Here is a 16,656-nt window from a genome sequence, read left to right as displayed (position 1 = left end):
TGTACAAGTTGCAAACTACTTTTCTCCAAGTGGGGGGTCAAGCCAGGGAGAGACTCAGTTCAAAGGCAAGATTTGTTAGAACACTCACTAATGAAGCTCTTGTTATTCATAGCCGATAAGTATTCACACAGCGCTGTAACTTACTCACACATAGTTACCTGGTTGAAGCAGAAGTTGAGAGGCCAATCCCAGCTGTTTGCTCAGAAATGTGAGGTTGTGCTGACATGCCAGTTAGTTCTAGGTAGGTGCTTGGAAAGTCCTTAAGGGAGTCTGTTCTTTCAGCAAGTCTGTATGTAATCTTGTAGTTTTGGCTTGCACATAGCAGCCACTGTGTTCTTGGATGCTATTGGAATGATACAGCATGTTGATTGCGTGTATGTGCACGCTGGTGACTATGTACAGATTCAGCTGGTGTTCAGAGTTTATGCATTGTTGCAAATTCAACAGGGCCCTTTTTCACTGGAACTTATCAGTTCTTGGGAGACTTTCACATGCTGCCTCCCAGCACATGCTTCTCTCTTTGGCCTTTTCTATTCTAGTAGCTATTGTCCTTTCTGCTCACACAGGCACTTACAAAAGCTGCTCACACAAACCCATAAAGAAGGGGCTGTATTGGCATCACTGTTGTTGAGAATGTATGAATGTCTGGTTAGTTTACATTTTTGTCTTAAAGCTATTACACACATGGCTTTGTGGCTGCTGTTAGCTAACTGGGTTTTCCGCCTTTTTATATAAAGTGGCGTTACTGTGTCATGGATATTCAATTTGTGGTATTCACATATCTACATCTATTTTTATACATATGTATGTAAATATTTCACGTGAAAGGAAGAAAAGAAAAAAAACAACGCTCTTATAACTATGTTGGCCCTGGCAGGGGCAAACATGGGTGTTCCTGTGTCAGATCCCTACAACGGGAATGGACTTTCTGGTGGCTGTGCTAACCTACTCGGTTGCAGTAACAATAACAGGTAATAGCGGCAAACAGCAGCAAGGAAAGGGTGAAGCTGGAACTAATGAAGAATGGCACAATACTCATTTCTCAATTCACTATTGCTAAAGTAGATTCAGGGCAAATATTCTCCCCGTATGCCTTCCTCTAATTTCTCAGTCATGAAGTTCAGTCTCTTTTACGTTTTTCTTGTGACTCTTCTCACAGAGTAAGACCTGTATAGCTGTTACACCAGATTTCTTATTTGCAAAGGAACATTTAATCCTGTCCTAAGAATATGCCTTAGTCACCTCTCTAATTTTTTTGTTTCTGCAATTCCGTGCTGTATTTCTTCTGTTGACTGTACGCTCATCCATAATCCTAGGAACTCTGTTCAAATGTTATAACGTATAATTTTGCTAGATTGATACTGAAGAAATAATTCTTGGCTTTCTCAGTGTAGTTCTCTGTTGCTCTCCAAAAGCTCTATTCAGTGTAAATAGAATCTTTTAGATCCTTGGGGAAAAACCTGAACAAACTAATAAACCTTAATGACAAATCTAGCCTCTGAACTTCTGAGGGGAACTAGTTTTATCAGCTGAAGTCCTATATTTTTTAAAGCCCAGAATTTGCCAGCCTATTTACAGTTCTGTGGAGTGCTCAGAGGAGCTTGTTCATTTTCCATTGGATATCTGCAAGATAGCTAAGATCCTACAACCTAAAGCTTTGTTGATGAATATTCAAAAATACTCAAAACTTGAGTTTAATTCAGTACAAATGGTAGTCGAGGTAGACTTGTGTTACAAGTATGATATGTTCCATTTGAAATCACAGAATCACAGAATCGTCTAGGTTGGAAGAGACCTCCAAGATCACCCAGTCCAACCTCTGACCTAACACTAACAAGTCCTCCACTAAACCATATCACTAAGCTCTACATCTAAACGTCTCTTAAAGACCTCCAGGGATGGTGACTCAACCACTTCCCTGGGCAGCCCACTCCACTGCCTAACAACCCTTTCAGTAAAGAAGTTTTTCCTAATATCCAAGCTAAACCTCCTGCCAGGATATTAGGATGATTAGGAAAATTAGGAAAATGCTGATTGGAAATAATTAGGAAAATGATTAGGAATGATTGGAAAATGCTGTTTAACGATAGAGCAACTAAAAATACTAGTCTCAAGATCGTAGCTCTGTACCTTTGATTGCAGTAGTTAGCGTCAAAGGACTAAATAACTTGGAAAAATCCTGTGTGAAGGTAAATCTGAAGTCTGTCAATATGAAGGGTTTCCTGAGAAGGAGAGCACTGTTTTTAGTAAGGCATTAATAGGCTTTCAGAAACGGCAAATACAGGTACTAGATTCTAATTCATATTGTACTTTACCTGATTGCTAAGCTAAGAATTATAGTCTGTTATGTCTACTGTTTAGTTGCAACTGAGGAAATTCAGTTTCTGTGCTCACATCATTTCTGCTGTATCAGGATAACCAGATATTTTGCAAAGCTATCACTCTTGGCATCAGTTACGTAATAGCACTCTAGTTAAGTATATACAAGTCAGGGTTAAAGGCTTAAAGAAGAGGGATTTTTTTTTCCTTATTACTGAAAAATAAACCTATTTTGGTTTTGTTTAAATGTGCAACAATGGACTGAAACTGAAATGTACATAAAGACACCATAAAATGTTTTCTTTGTTCAGTTTAGGTAGCCATGATGGTGCAAATAGTGCCACGGGTTTCTTGGCATTAAAAAATCTTAATATCTGATCAAAATTGAACTGTTAGTAACAGTAGCCTTATTATAGATTAAGTCAGGATAGTTCATAAAGCTAAAATAACACAAACACTTTCATTTTGGTGGCTTAAATGATTCTTCCAAAGGGTTTTTTGATTTTTTTTTAATTGTATAACTGATTTTGCATGATGTTATGCATTTGTTCTATTGTTTTCCTTTCACAGTCTGAATTAACAATAATTGTATTTTACAAACTCATTGATCTTTGTTTTTTCCTCAGGAAGTGTCACTACAGCAGACTGCACAGCCTACATCAACAATAGTTCGTCCAGCATCGCTACAGGTTCCTAATGTACTGCTTACAAGTTCTGACTCAAGTGTTATTATTCAGCAGGCAATACCATCACCAACATCTAGTACTGTTATTACCCAGGCTCCATCTTCTAACAGACCAATAGTGTAAGTTACATAAATCTCAGTCAAGTTTCTTACAGCTTCTGAAACTGTTTTGTCTTGTTTACTGTCCGTTACTGTTTCTAGAGTTAATGTACAACTTTGAGGTGCTTTAGTGTAATGTGGTGCTTCACGACATACAAAATATACAACTTTCACTACATGTGAAATATAATTCCATGTTCTCCACATCACTAAGTTCATATTTTTAATTGCTAAATAAATATTACATTAGAACTGTTTTAAAATAGATATATACATATATTTATATAATATAAAAGCTTGTTCTCTTCTCAGGATAAGTTTTCTTTTATATACATCATTCCTTTTTCAGTCCAGTTCCAGGTCCTTTTCCTCTGCTGTTACATCTTCCTAATGGACAAACCATGCCTGTTGCTATTCCTGCATCTATCACAAATTCTAATGTGCATGTCCCTGCTGCAGTTCCAGTAAGTAAGCATGATGCTATATTAATTTGAAAGTTTAGCAGGTTTGCATAAGTGCAGCATAGAACTTTAAACAGCTGTTTTGGCTTCAGAGGGTAGTGCTGTCATATGTTCTGTATTATGATAACATACTCAGGTTTTCTTCATTTTTATACTTTATCTGGTCAGCTTGTTAGACCTGTCACCATGGTGCCTAGTATCCCAGGAATCCCAGGGCCTTCCTCCCCACAGCCAGTGCAGTCTGAGGCTAAATTGGTAAGTGAAAAACTCCATTATTCCTCAAGAAGACTAACTTGAGAAATTAATTAAATTCTTTTGCTTCTTAAGAATGGCTTTAGTTTTCTTTTGTTAGTCTAAAGTCTGCAAGTACAAATTTAATAAAAGCAGAAAAACAGCTGCATTTATTTTATAGTTATTTCAGATTCCAGCATATGTTAGTTCTGTTGCTAATGGTCGTTTTGGTCTTATTTTTTTTATTATTCTTTTAAGTGAACTAGATTTTCAACTGTTCTTCTTGCTTTTTGTATAAAAGGGTAGGAAACAGTTAAAATAAAGACAAGATTAGTAGCTTTTAAGTGGTGAATGTCACCTTCAAAGAAGCAGAATATAGTTGCTCCTAAATGATGTGATGTTAAAAAAAAAAAAAGTGTGTTTTTTTTTGTCTGTATTTTTATCTCAAATATAGATCATTTGGCAAGTTTTTTTCTGTAATTAGCATTACTGGCATACTTAAGAGATTGTATTGTGTGGAAGTTGTTTCTGTGGGGTACTGAGTAATTTGGGAAAATCATGACTAAAACAGGCAGAGGTTTTTTAAAAAAAGTTAGTGATCACATAAGGTGGTAGTTTGAATTAACTTGAAAAAAAATCTGCTACATTAAGTAGTTGCTTTGCTGTTTATTGCTGTCTTTTTTTTGTTTGTTTGTTCCAACTTTTCTGAAGCAATAGGAAACTATTATTAAACAATAATTACATATTGACAAAATGCTTGCATCTATTCTCTGGAGTAATGGGGTTCCAGTATAGTGGTAGCACTACTCCACATTCACCACATAGTAAAAGTATTATGAAGAGCTAGTCATCAGTGCACTGACTCTTCCAAGTTCTGTCAGGTTATCCTTCATTTTCCTCCTCGGTTGAATGTGGTAATGTTTTTATGTTTTGCTTTGTGAAATCAAGGAGAAAGTAGTGTTTTCTAAGTTGGGAAGGAAATTGGGTTCATAAGCATATTACTGAGTGGTCTGTTCTTACGGAGTTTTAAAGAGGAGAAGTAGACACATGTATGTGGTGAATACTTTGATCTCACGTTGGAAGAATCAATCACTCAAATGCAAAGAAAAACAAAGATCATTAGACTTAAAATTTAACAGTCTCATTAGTCTTCTCGTTAGAATTTAGCTAATATATGCACTTCAGTGATTGCCTATCTTTTTTTAAACGAGACTGTAAAAAGTGTATTTGCAGTATTTCTTATTTCCCTCTTCTCCTAATAGAAAGCATGAACAGAATTCAAGAATATCAGAATTATGTATATTTCTTATGCTCATTTACTTTTATATAGTGCATATCCACAAAAATAAAAAACTTAATTTCTTATCACTACTAAAATAAAAGCAGTTTAATGAGAAACTTAATGATTATGCAGAAAAGCTTCCAAAAGAAAGACTAACTCACTATGCCATGTAATACATTGTTGGTATATATGTCATGGTTTATTAACTGTAAAGTTCCATTTAATCTTAAAAATTAAACTTCTGGTAATGCCAAATCCTTTTTATCTCCTGAAAAATATTTTTACTTGCTATATACTAAATTCTGCAAAGGTGTGGTAATCAGTTTTATTTTCATTTGTGCTCTTGGCTATGCCAAAAGAAGACATCTTTTTTTTGCAGCTACTTGTTTACTTTTTATTTCGTTAGTAGTTCACTTCTGAAGGTGAAATACAAGCTATTTTATTGAATTAAGTTTAATAACCAAACAAATGATGTATTTGTTGATGGAATAGATGTTCCATCTATTTACAGGAGACTGCAGTTTTGGACTTACTAGTATGTTTTAAACAAACACGAGGCAGGAACACTTCTTACATCCTTTGGTGTACCGTATTCTCTCTTCTGCTTCATTTTGGGATGAAGTTTGTCAGCCTAGTATTCTTACTGTCTTTTGAGCAGAAAACTGAATGGAGGGAGCTGTGATGTTCCCTTCTCAGCAATCTAGATCTTTGGAATTCAATTGGATGTTGCATTTTTATTTATTAGTTGGAGATTTTCTGCTGTTCTTTATAGATACATATTTTTAGTCTCTCAGATTTTTTTCATATTGCATTATCAAATGTTGAAATAGAGTATGTAACAAATATATATATAAAAAAACCAACATGCTCAGATAGTTTCTTAACATCCTCAGATATTAAGGTAAGCTTTATAATATAGGGGATACAACATTTGTAAAGCTTATGTGTTGTGGTTTTTTGTTTGTTTGTTTTCTAACTCCAGAGGGTTTTGTGATAAACACTTTTGGTCATCATTGTTTAAACCCTTCTTTTCTTTAAAGATCATTCTTTCCTAATACAGTATTCTGCATTTCCTGCTGTCACATGTATGACAATACTATTTCAAGGTATTCTAAAGACAGATCTACCTGCTTCAGAGATTGAATAAAATTCTTGAACTGTTTAAAACAACTTTTTTTTTTTTTTACTTGAAGATGCAATAACCCCATATTGCTGAATTGTTACCAGATATAGAGCTGTCATAAGTAGGAGTCACAAGTCTGTATGTTTTGGATGAAATACCTGGTACAAACCAAGAAGGGAAACAGATACTTCCCTTCGTTTGTACCTTGTGCCTTTCTTTATAGAAGCCATATCTGCAGTTGATTTCTAACATGTTTTAGAGTTTTGTCATCAGAAAAGTAACCTGTACTTTGATTTCATTCCTCATCTCAATTATGTTTCTCTTACCTGTTTACAAAAGGCTACTGTTATATAGACCTAAGTTTTTTTCTTTAAAGTGAAGGCAAGAACTTTGACCTTTACAAAAATAAAATTAGAGTTTGTGGTGCTATTATTTCCTAATAATTATGGTGATTAATTATTTAAATGTGGGTTTGGGCGACATAATCTCTACATTTTTATTAATGTAAAAAAATCACAATTTTCTTCCATTTTGATGAATTACTTGTGATTTGCATATACCAAATTGTATATATAACACCCTGCGGTTTTATATTTAAAACTATGAGTGAACTTCAGTAAAAACAAGTTGACATTATGATTTCTGAAAGCTAAAGTGTAAAATAACTGGCAGACTTGTTTGGCAATGGGCATGGGACACCTTCCTAGAGAACGTTTTCAGGCACTGTTAACTACAGTTTTGAAAGTGTTTGGGTCCTTTTCCTCCTGTTGCTTGCAGAATTCAAGTGAGATATGACTAGAGATTTCATTCAGGCACAACTGTCTTTTACTGGTATTCTTTTGTTTATATCTTTTTATCTTTTACTGAGAATGATGCAGAATAGGAGTGAAAATGAGTTCCAAACTTCTTCAGGACACTTAAAATAAATTATCTGTTTTTATCACTATTCTGTATTTCTTGTGTTGAAGATACTAAGTTCTACATACTTTATTAAAATCAAACACATAGATCAGTTTTGTGGTATTTTAGAGAGTCTTAAAAGTAAATGTAATAGTTCTGTTTAACAAAAAAATGTTTTCAGATAGGGAGGGGGTGGTCAGAAATTGGACCAGATGATTTTTAAAGGTCCCTTCCAACCCAAACCATTCTATGATAAGGATGCATAATTCTAAGTATTACAGAGTTGCTTCTAATCTGTTTGTGTGAAGACCTGCTTTCCATGTATGAGCCGTGAACTGTTCCTAGTTGTAACACATCTCTGTTTTTTGAATGTATGGATTGTGGATGCAAGCTTAATGTTCAGACCCTTCTGTGTGGATTGCAGAAGTTTCTTAAGAAATTAAAAAATGTTTTAACTTACACTGAATGTTCCCCCTGCCTTCTCCTCTTCCCCATATAAAACCTTTTGTCACAAACTGAGAAATACCTTGCACACAGTGGGCAACCCAGAGGCTTTCTGCAGGAGGTTTCTACTGAGGGCTGACAGAGGGCAGCTTGGCAAATGTTCAGAAACCTACATTAACTTGCTTGAGCCTGGCATGGGACCTTGTGTTCAGCAGAATTCTTCTGACCTGTCTCTCTACATGCCGAGCTAATCAGCAAACACCTAATGAGCCTACTCTAAAGAAACAGACCCTCTCACAACCTACTTCATTTTCATATGTTCTCTGGGGGTGGAGAGACAAGACTTCATAAGGACTGATGATGCTGCAAAGACCACAATAATGATAATTAACTTGCTGAATTTAGAAGATTATGCTGTTAATTAGTTGCAAAATAAAGATAAGTAATAGAGCAGCAGATGGTAGGATAACACCCAGGAGAAGGAGGGTTATTACTCTGATGAGCTTTTGTGGCAGATATGAAATATGGATCTGAGTTTTTCATAAATTGTTTCTGGAGAATATTGTCTTGTTTCTGTGAGCTCTTGATGGAATGATCTAGTCCTACCAAATTTTGACAGATGCGGTGAGGATTTGTTTTCAAGGATATACATGAACAATAAAACTTTGCTAATAAAGACTTTAAAAGCTATTAAGTTATCTGAAAATACCACTTTAGTTTGCCTCTAATAGGCAAATAATGTCAAGCCTTGGTTATCATAATTTCTCCGCATATTAATCCTTATATCCATTTATTCTAATATTTGTTTCAATATACTTGATTTTTAAAACTGAGATTCCCGTAGTGTTTGGTGTGATTGTCTCACTACTCACAGGAAGCACAACATCCATGTAGTATTTTACTACAGCATTGCCTTCTGAGATAGGAATCTTTTAAAATACATTCATTGAATATCTCCTTGTGCAAATCTGTAAAAATATTTGATTTTCACGGTATTTCCATATTTGTGGTTAGTTCTAATCGTAACTATTGAAACTTTAAGTTTGAAACCATGATATAAAACTAAAGCCAATTATTTTGCATTAGTTTCCAGAGAACCTACGCTTAGATTTAACAATCTAATTTTCAAAAGGAGTTTATTTACTTCGAAATGTACAAAACTGTAGTTTTTAAATGTTATCATTACAGTGGAAAGTCCTATTTCAGCTGTTTGCACATCCATTATGCCTGATACGTGTTTTGTAATGTTAGTAGTATTGTGGTATTGCCTTCACTTCTGCCACTTTCAAATTAAACGTACAATAGATAAATATAATAGCATTAAATTCCTCTTTTTTAACTTTGCAAATATTTCTGTAATGCAGAAATGAAGAGATAGAAAGAATGGACCTAGACAATAAGTTACTTGCCATATGTGGGGAAAACAAAAAAGCAAAACCAAAAACCACCCAAGTGCTAATTTTATTTCATCTCCCGAATTTTCTGAATTTGCACACTGTTTCGCTAAGGAAATGGATATGCAGAATGAAACTTTATAAAATAGCTGGCTTTAAGTAAATACTATAAAGTAGTTCTAACAGTTCATGGACTTCGTTTTGTTGTGGAGGATGCTTATATCAAGGCTTGCTCACAGAGCTGCAAGCAGAGTTGAACAGGCACACTGGCTGTACTGATACTGTGTAAATGTTTGTGCTCCAGTGCCATGAAGTTAGAGGTTAGCCTGTTGTTACTGAATTTACGTATACAGCCGGTTAAATTGGATGAAATCTACTCTTTTTACTTCTCATGGCAGTGGAAGAGGAGAATGCCTATATATAATAAGTTGCTATGTCGTGGCTGAGTAATTTTTGGTAGATGTAACTTTTCAGAACCTGCTGATGTGGTGGCTTGAAATGGAGATCATGCCCTTAAAAGCCTCAGTAGAAGTTGAAATACAGACAACGTAACTAATTTGTTGTAACTCCCTAGTCTTGATTTTGACTGTATGCTTTTTGTGTCCTGCTGAAGAGCAAGTTATGATGCAAGAAATACTGCTGAAGTAATTCAGATAGTAAATGAAAATATATTGTGAAAAAAACAGGTGCTAACTTATGGAAAGGATATTCGACAAAACATTAAATACATTATATTTCCCTTTAAAAAAAAAAAAGTGATTTGCACGTGATGTGTCTCTGTGGTAGTCCTGGTAGTAATTATGGAAATTATGCCATTTAATGACCAGAATTAGTTTGAATTTTAAAAGGCGAGGAATCATCAGATCAACCTTTCCAGTTTTGTACTTAGATCATAGAGCTTGGGTATAGTAATTTTGCTTAAAAACAAAGCACTTGGGCCTTTCTGCTCTTGTTTAACTGAAGACAGGGACTGAGTTTTTTTGTTAGTTGTTTTTCTGAGGTGAGTTAGGAAGGTACAAGGAAGGTATAAGTTGAATGCTGTGAGTTTGCTTTACTGCAGTAAAGAAAACGTTAAGAGGTATCTGTGGCATTAGGAATTTCAGTGTACTGTTTGCATGCTAAGAATTTCAGGTATATTTTTTTTTAAATGCATTTTTATTATCCATCTTTTTAAAATTTTTAACTGTCTTTTAAAATGGTGTTATCTTGCCCTAAAGTCTGCAACTATTCTAAATTCCTTTAGTTAGAGTTGAGCACTGGGGGAATTGCTGTAAATTTCTTGTGTTTTCTAAATGTTCATTTCCTGTTCTTGGAAACTTACAAAAGTAATACAAAGTGAAGTGTGGAACAAAACTTAATTAACACCGAATTTTTATGTACACGTTTGTATTCAGAATTATTTCAGTGCTGCTGCCAGGTCAATTATTACAAAACTTTCAGTGTTTAGAAACTGCCATCATTATGAGTTACACACGTAATGTACACCTGTTCTCTTTTCCTTTGTATGTTAAGTCCCAACCAGCATTATTTAAGAAAGTTTTGGCAAGTGTGTAGACAAACTAATGTCTTATTCCAGTACTTCAACCACCAAAAAAAACAAACAAAAAAACTCCCACAACCTTACTGTTTCTATACTTCTGTATTGTTGGCTTTGTTGTTTGAAAATCTAAGTTGTTTGAAATCTGAAATTCTCACAATGCATGGGGAAAAGAGAGTTTACTTGAGTTTGTGGGCACTTGATAATTTGCAAAATCAAGCTTTTGAATTATGTTATATTTTGCTAGTATATAACATCCTGTATTCTTAAAGGGGAAAAAAAGCCCTGAAAAAGTTCCACTTATTGATTTCACTTCAAGGGTTATCAGTCAGAGCCAACCATCTCTTTGATGGAAATGTATATGAAGATATATACGGATGTATATACATATATATATATGTATGGGAACACAGTGTCCATACAGAGCTATAGGGATCTCTTACATTGCTGTTTTTGAGAAGAGCACTTAGAACTTGAGCAGCTCCTAGCTGGGGTAATGTGTGCTGTCCCATTCAATATAGAGCAATCACTATGGAAGAGACTTAGTACAGTGATGTATAGAAGTCACTGTCTGAAGCTTCCCTACCAGCAAACCAGCAGAGGAATTTTAGGATTTTATTGGTTCTCTGTGTAGTTTTCAAATGGGACGTCTGCTGGTGGGTGATTAGATGCTACATTCAAATATAGAGAGAGTCAATTTGCCATATCACAGACACAGGTTTTTTGCAGTTCTGGCAGAGGTGGATTTGCAATCTGTTGTTTTAATTGTAAAACAGGAGCCAGGGAAACCTGTCAAGGTAGGAGAGAGCTGTCACTATATTCCAGTGGCTTAATTGCTGAGAGCTGTTGGAATGCTGTAGTTGATAGGGTGTATCTACATAAATGGATGCAAAGTCCTCTGCTTATTTTGAGCTGGCCAAATGCAGCCTAGCTCTAACATTATCAAGACACTCTATTAATAGTTAGTACTTTGTCAATATTTTGTTCATACTCTAAAACATGATGATACAAGAGTTCATCAAAAAAACAGTTAAATGTTGCTGTTAATTAAAACTACACACAAATGTATTTGGCGTAAAGGATGTGGAAGAAAATGGTTATTTTTATTAAATTCTCAAAAATTAAAGTAAGGAACTGAAATTTGTTAGCTTCAAACCAAAGTATCATGGCTTACTGAGTACTATGCTGGTATTCCTGGTACCCTCGGGGGTTCATATAATTTTTATGTATGTCATTGCAAGCGTAATACCAGTTTCAACAATTATTTGTTCATGGTTTCAAGTCACCTGTTTGTGGGCAAGATTCATCACAAAGACAGTTTTCTGTTTACTTCTCCATGCAGCATACGGTCCTCTTCTTTCTGAGATGCTTTTATGATGCTTGCAAGTTGTCATCTGCTAGTAGGTATATGTCTAGATCACTGTTGAAAGCCTATAAAAAGGCATACAGCTATTTTAGAGACGGAGCTCCTGTTGGCAAAGTGAAAATAACTAATAACATACATCACAACTCCTCCAGTGATGCTATAATTGTTACAGTATTTCCATGATGTGGGGGAAAAAATGCGTTTTTTTGTTTGTTTTTTTTTCTTTCAGAGATTGAAAGCAGCCTTGACCCAGCAGCACCCTCAGGTAACAAATGGAGACACTGCCAAGGGACATCCAAGTGGGCTGGTTAGGACTCAGTCAGAGGAACCACGACCACAATCACTACAACAGCCTGCAACTTCAACAACTGAAACACCGGTATGACAACACAGTGGATGTGTACTTCCTGCCTTCTTCATTGTTATGCAAAAATAGATCTTTACTTTACAAATCAACAGTAAAGACAGAAAAGTTTAATAAGTGCTACAGACTACTCGCTCAAAGGACCTAGAAGTTTGAGGGAGCAATGGACTGCCCTGCTAAAATGCTGGCAGAATCTCAGTGTGTAGTTATGCAGCAGACTGTTTTTTCTTGGTGTATTTTATCTGCTTATGACTATACATAATTTTGAGAGGTTGCTAAGTCTATACTGTTTTTGTTTTGCTGGCGTATTACCTCAATATTTCTGTAGCAATAGAATGTTTGTTGTGATGTCCTTAAATATTTCTAGAACGTGTCATTCAAGATGATAATTTCAAAATAGTTATTATCTGTTTGTTTAGATTTAGAACTAACTCATGATTTCTGGAGTGCATTAACAGGAAATCTTGTGGTAACTGAAAACTGTACAGCTGGTTGATATATAATTGAAGAAAACTTACTTTATTTTGCATTTATATTGCATCTGTCTAATATTTTATATCATAAACGCTCTTCTTAGTGTTTTTTTAACTGCCTCAGGGATCATGGTTGTGTTACTTTGCTTGAGCGATATTTTCTGCTCTGCTACAAGAATAGTTTCAGAACGTCCTTCCAGGTGCTGAAAAGAGGGTTGTGAGGCTAGGGTTGGTAGTCTTCCCCTTTTGGGGTGATAGGTGAGAACAGGAGAATAAAGGGCAAGAGGTCTGACTCAGAGGAGAAGTGGGAACCCTGCTGGAGAAAAGAGCTGTTTCCAGGAGTGAATCCTGGAGGACTGCAGCTGTTCTGCTTCTAAGAAACTTGTTGGAAAAGTGTTTTCTTAAGAAAGTAATTATGGGTGACAGTGGAAGTAGTCACTACTCCTAAGTAAAAGACCAATAAGATAAATGTGAAGGGTGTCAGTCTCTTTTCTCAGGTGACAAGTGATAAGATGCTAGGAAACAGCCTCAAGTTGTACCAGGAGAGGTGTAGGTTGGACATTTGGAAGAATTTATTCACAGGAAGGATGGATAGGCATTGGAAGGGGCTGCCCAGGGAAGTGGTGAGTCGCCATCCCGGGAGGTATTTAAGAGACATGTGGATGTGGTGCCTAGGAACATGGTTTAGTGGTGGACTTGCAGTCGTAGGTTGATGTTCGCACTTGATGATCTTAAGAACCTTTTCCAACCTAAATGATTCTATGATTCTATAATACCAATTTTATAAAACCTATATATACTTGGCCCAGAAACCGAAGGACTGAACCTTTTTATGCCTGTAGCCATGGGTGTAAATTGCAGCTGCAGGGAAAGCACGTAGATTAATAGATTGGTCAGTGTAATCAAATAATATATCAAAACAAATGTTTGGAGCAAAAGAGGGAAAGATATTAGCCATTGGAAGATGATTCCCTTCTTCATGCTATTGTTTTCCCCTACTACCTGAAGTTTTTTAAAAGAATATTGTCATAATACTTTGAAGCAGCATTTTCAAAATGAAAAGCTTGTTATTCACTTATTTTTTGTTACTTAATATCTAGTATTAAAAAAAATAAATATGCAAGTGTTCTATTCCTAAAAATCTAATAGGAGTTCCCAGAGTTTTTGTTACCTGTCTAGAATTTATGGCAAATTGATATGCCAGATGCTATGTTTGTGGGTTTGTTTGTTTTAAGTTAAAATTAAAACTTTCTTACTGTGCTGTACTGAATGTACAGGTGCACAGGTACAGCTGTGAAGATACCATATAAACAATTATGTTCTGTCTGTCCTATCTGTTGAAAGAATTTTAAGATCCATTATGTTGTTACCATAATTCATTAAATCCTTGTCTAGGGTCTCTCTACGCCTATGAAGGGAGTATAATATATAGTCTAAGGTAATGAAATACTTTGATCCTGTCACTGTATGTGGGTGGATATAAGGGAATTTGGTGTGCAGTGGTTGGGAACACTACATTAACAAATAGGAAATGGCTGTTTGGAGATCTAGGGATCAGTAACTGTCAGCACTGAGAGCATTTGTCAGGCAGTTTCTGTGTACTGGAAATAAATAATTCTGTGGTATTTCAATTGTGATTAAGTTTTAGTGAAGGGTATTTGGGAAAAGTAAAGAGTAGAGAATATATTTCCTGCCAAATCTAACTTTTCAAATTTATTATGGGTGAAAGGCTTCTAAGAAGTTGACTGTTTGTAAACACTTTGTCATCATGTGTCATCAAAATTGGTAAAGAGAGAGTCCATCTAAACTGGTATTGCTTCTGTGCTTTATTCATATGCCCAATGTAAATGTCACATAAATTTAACTTCATGAAGTGATTGACATTGGCAATTTTTAAACCAAAAATAAAGCCACAATTAAGATGTTAAATGTTAATGTTACATGGTAAGTAAGGAGTGTAAATACAGTAAAAGTTTTTAAACCATGGTTGTGCCAGTAAATTACATAGCCTTCCGCAAAAGAAATCTGTATAACTTGAATATATTTAGAAGTGTCATGAATGCTTTTCTTAAGATGTGTTGTGTATTTATACTGGTGCTGCAGTTTGAGTTGTGAGTAGTATTACACTGACAACTTCTTGAATGCTTTTTACTGTTTTCAGGCATCACCAGCTCAGCCTACACCACAAACGCCAAATACAGGTGGTCGGCGAAGAAGAGCTGCTAATGAAGACCCTGATGAAAAAAGAAGGAAATTTCTGGAGCGAAACCGGGCTGCTGCTTCCAGATGCCGACAGAAGCGGAAAGTCTGGGTACAGTCATTGGAGAAAAAAGCTGAGGACTTGAGCTCACTAAATGGCCAGTTACAGGTATGCTTTTTATTACAAGTAAAAATGATTAAACTTTACCATTCTTGGACAGTGATTGTGGATCAATGGAACTTAAACTTTGCATGAAATCTGAAATATAAATGGCTTTATGGGTCACATAAGAATTGAAAATTCACTATTAAATTGAATATACCAGCAAAATAAGAATATAAAAGAATATTCAGATTTTTAGATGTGTAAACTTTAGGATCATGCCCATTTATCCTTTATTCAATTTTAAATAACTTTCAGACAGTGATATTAAATGAGGATGACAAGATATGTTGAGAAAAGGCTTAATAGCCCACTTACTAGTTTTACCTTAAAAAATGCCTTGCTCTTAATTTCTGTCACAGTCTGAGTTATTTAAATAACATTTGGTTTGATTTCCTTTGGTTCTTTTTAACTTCACTGTTTTTTCCTTTAAAGTGAATGTAGTGCTCGTGAAAGGTGCCAGATTGACATCACTGGAAACTGAAGGCCTCTTTTGTGCACAGAACAGGTACAGCACAGGCAGTGGCAGTGCAAATCTCACCACGCTGCCCTCTGAGTGTGCATAAATCCTATAGGGAGGGATGTATACTGTAAGATAGTAGTCTAGTGTATGTTGCCAGTCATTTTTCCACCTCTTCTGAGGTTATCAGTCATTGGAAAGCTGTCATGTGGACACATTTTTCTCTGTTTCAAACAATCCATGACCCTTTTGTTTAAATTAAGAAAATATGTTTTAACATTTAGTAGTAATGTTTTCCAGCAGCACACAAGAGTTGGCACAAAGTATTGTTTCAAAATAAAAAATTTAAAAGCTGTATTTTGAGAATTAAAGAAAGGGAAACTGATGTCATTTCCTAAATGAAACATTCATTTAGAAAATGTAGTGGAAAGTATTTTTGATATTTTAAAGTTTACCTTGCTGTTTCATCAGAGTTGTTCAGTGAGTCGTATTCATAGATCTTCTGTATTCTTTCATGCTGTTTGATGAAGACATCCAAGGTCAACCAACAGGGAGAGTAGGGCATGCAAGCTTACTTTTCATTGTGTAACCACAATTACTACGTATCAATCATCTTTAGCTTTCTGAATAGACTAGAATAATCCAGTGGGAAGGGACCTACAAAGAGCAAGTTCAACTGCCTGACCGCTTCAGGGCTAACCGAAAGTTAAAGCATGTTATCGAGGGCATTATCCAAATGCTTCTTGAACATTGACAGGCCTGGTGCACCATCCACCTCACTAGGAAGCCTGTTCCAGTATTTGCCCAGCCTTACAGTAAAGAAATTTTTCGTAATATCTAGTCTATCTTTAAAACTACTCAGCATCCCAATCTGTAAAACGCGAGAAATTCGTCCCTAAGTACAAAAGGTGAAATCATTTCCTGTGTTCTAAGAATCATGACCTTTGACATGACATCATAGCATTACTTAAATTACTTGCAAATACATAGTCTTCTCATACCTGTTCACAGTCTGTGGACTTTTCCTTTAATGTAGTCACAGCCCTCACTGTAAATCCATTAATTACAAAATGATATGTAGCACTATAACTTAAATCTAAGAAACAAGTGAAGGTAGACTTACAGGAAGAAAAGCAAAGAACAAAAAAGATTGGCC

The 16,656-nt window shown here is 35.4% G+C and overlaps 1 protein-coding gene across 5 annotated transcripts in view; it reads left to right on the top strand.

Annotated features, from left to right (window-relative positions):
- ATF2 (activating transcription factor 2) overlaps positions 1 to 16,656 on the top strand; it is a 52,085-nt gene that overhangs the window by 21,443 nt on the left and 13,986 nt on the right. For 4 of the 5 annotated variants that reach the window (XM_083842065.1, XM_083842064.1, XM_083842062.1 and 1 more), the window contains 5 exons: positions 2,946 to 3,124; positions 3,453 to 3,567; positions 3,733 to 3,819; positions 12,071 to 12,220; positions 14,840 to 15,046. In XM_083842065.1, the coding sequence (XP_083698191.1) occupies positions 2,946 to 3,124; positions 3,453 to 3,567; positions 3,733 to 3,819; positions 12,071 to 12,220; positions 14,840 to 15,046 (738 nt within the window). The remainder of the gene's footprint in view (positions 1 to 2,945; positions 3,125 to 3,452; positions 3,568 to 3,732; positions 3,820 to 12,070; positions 12,221 to 14,839; positions 15,047 to 16,656) is intronic. The other variant, XM_083842066.1, reaches the window with a different exon arrangement.

This window comes from Anser anser (genome assembly GCF_964211835.1).
Source record: "Anser anser genome assembly, chromosome: 6".
Lineage (NCBI taxonomy): Eukaryota > Metazoa > Chordata > Aves > Anseriformes > Anatidae > Anser > Anser anser.
The sequence above is the reverse complement of the archived record's forward strand: the minus strand, read 5'-3'. Positions and strand labels throughout refer to the sequence as shown.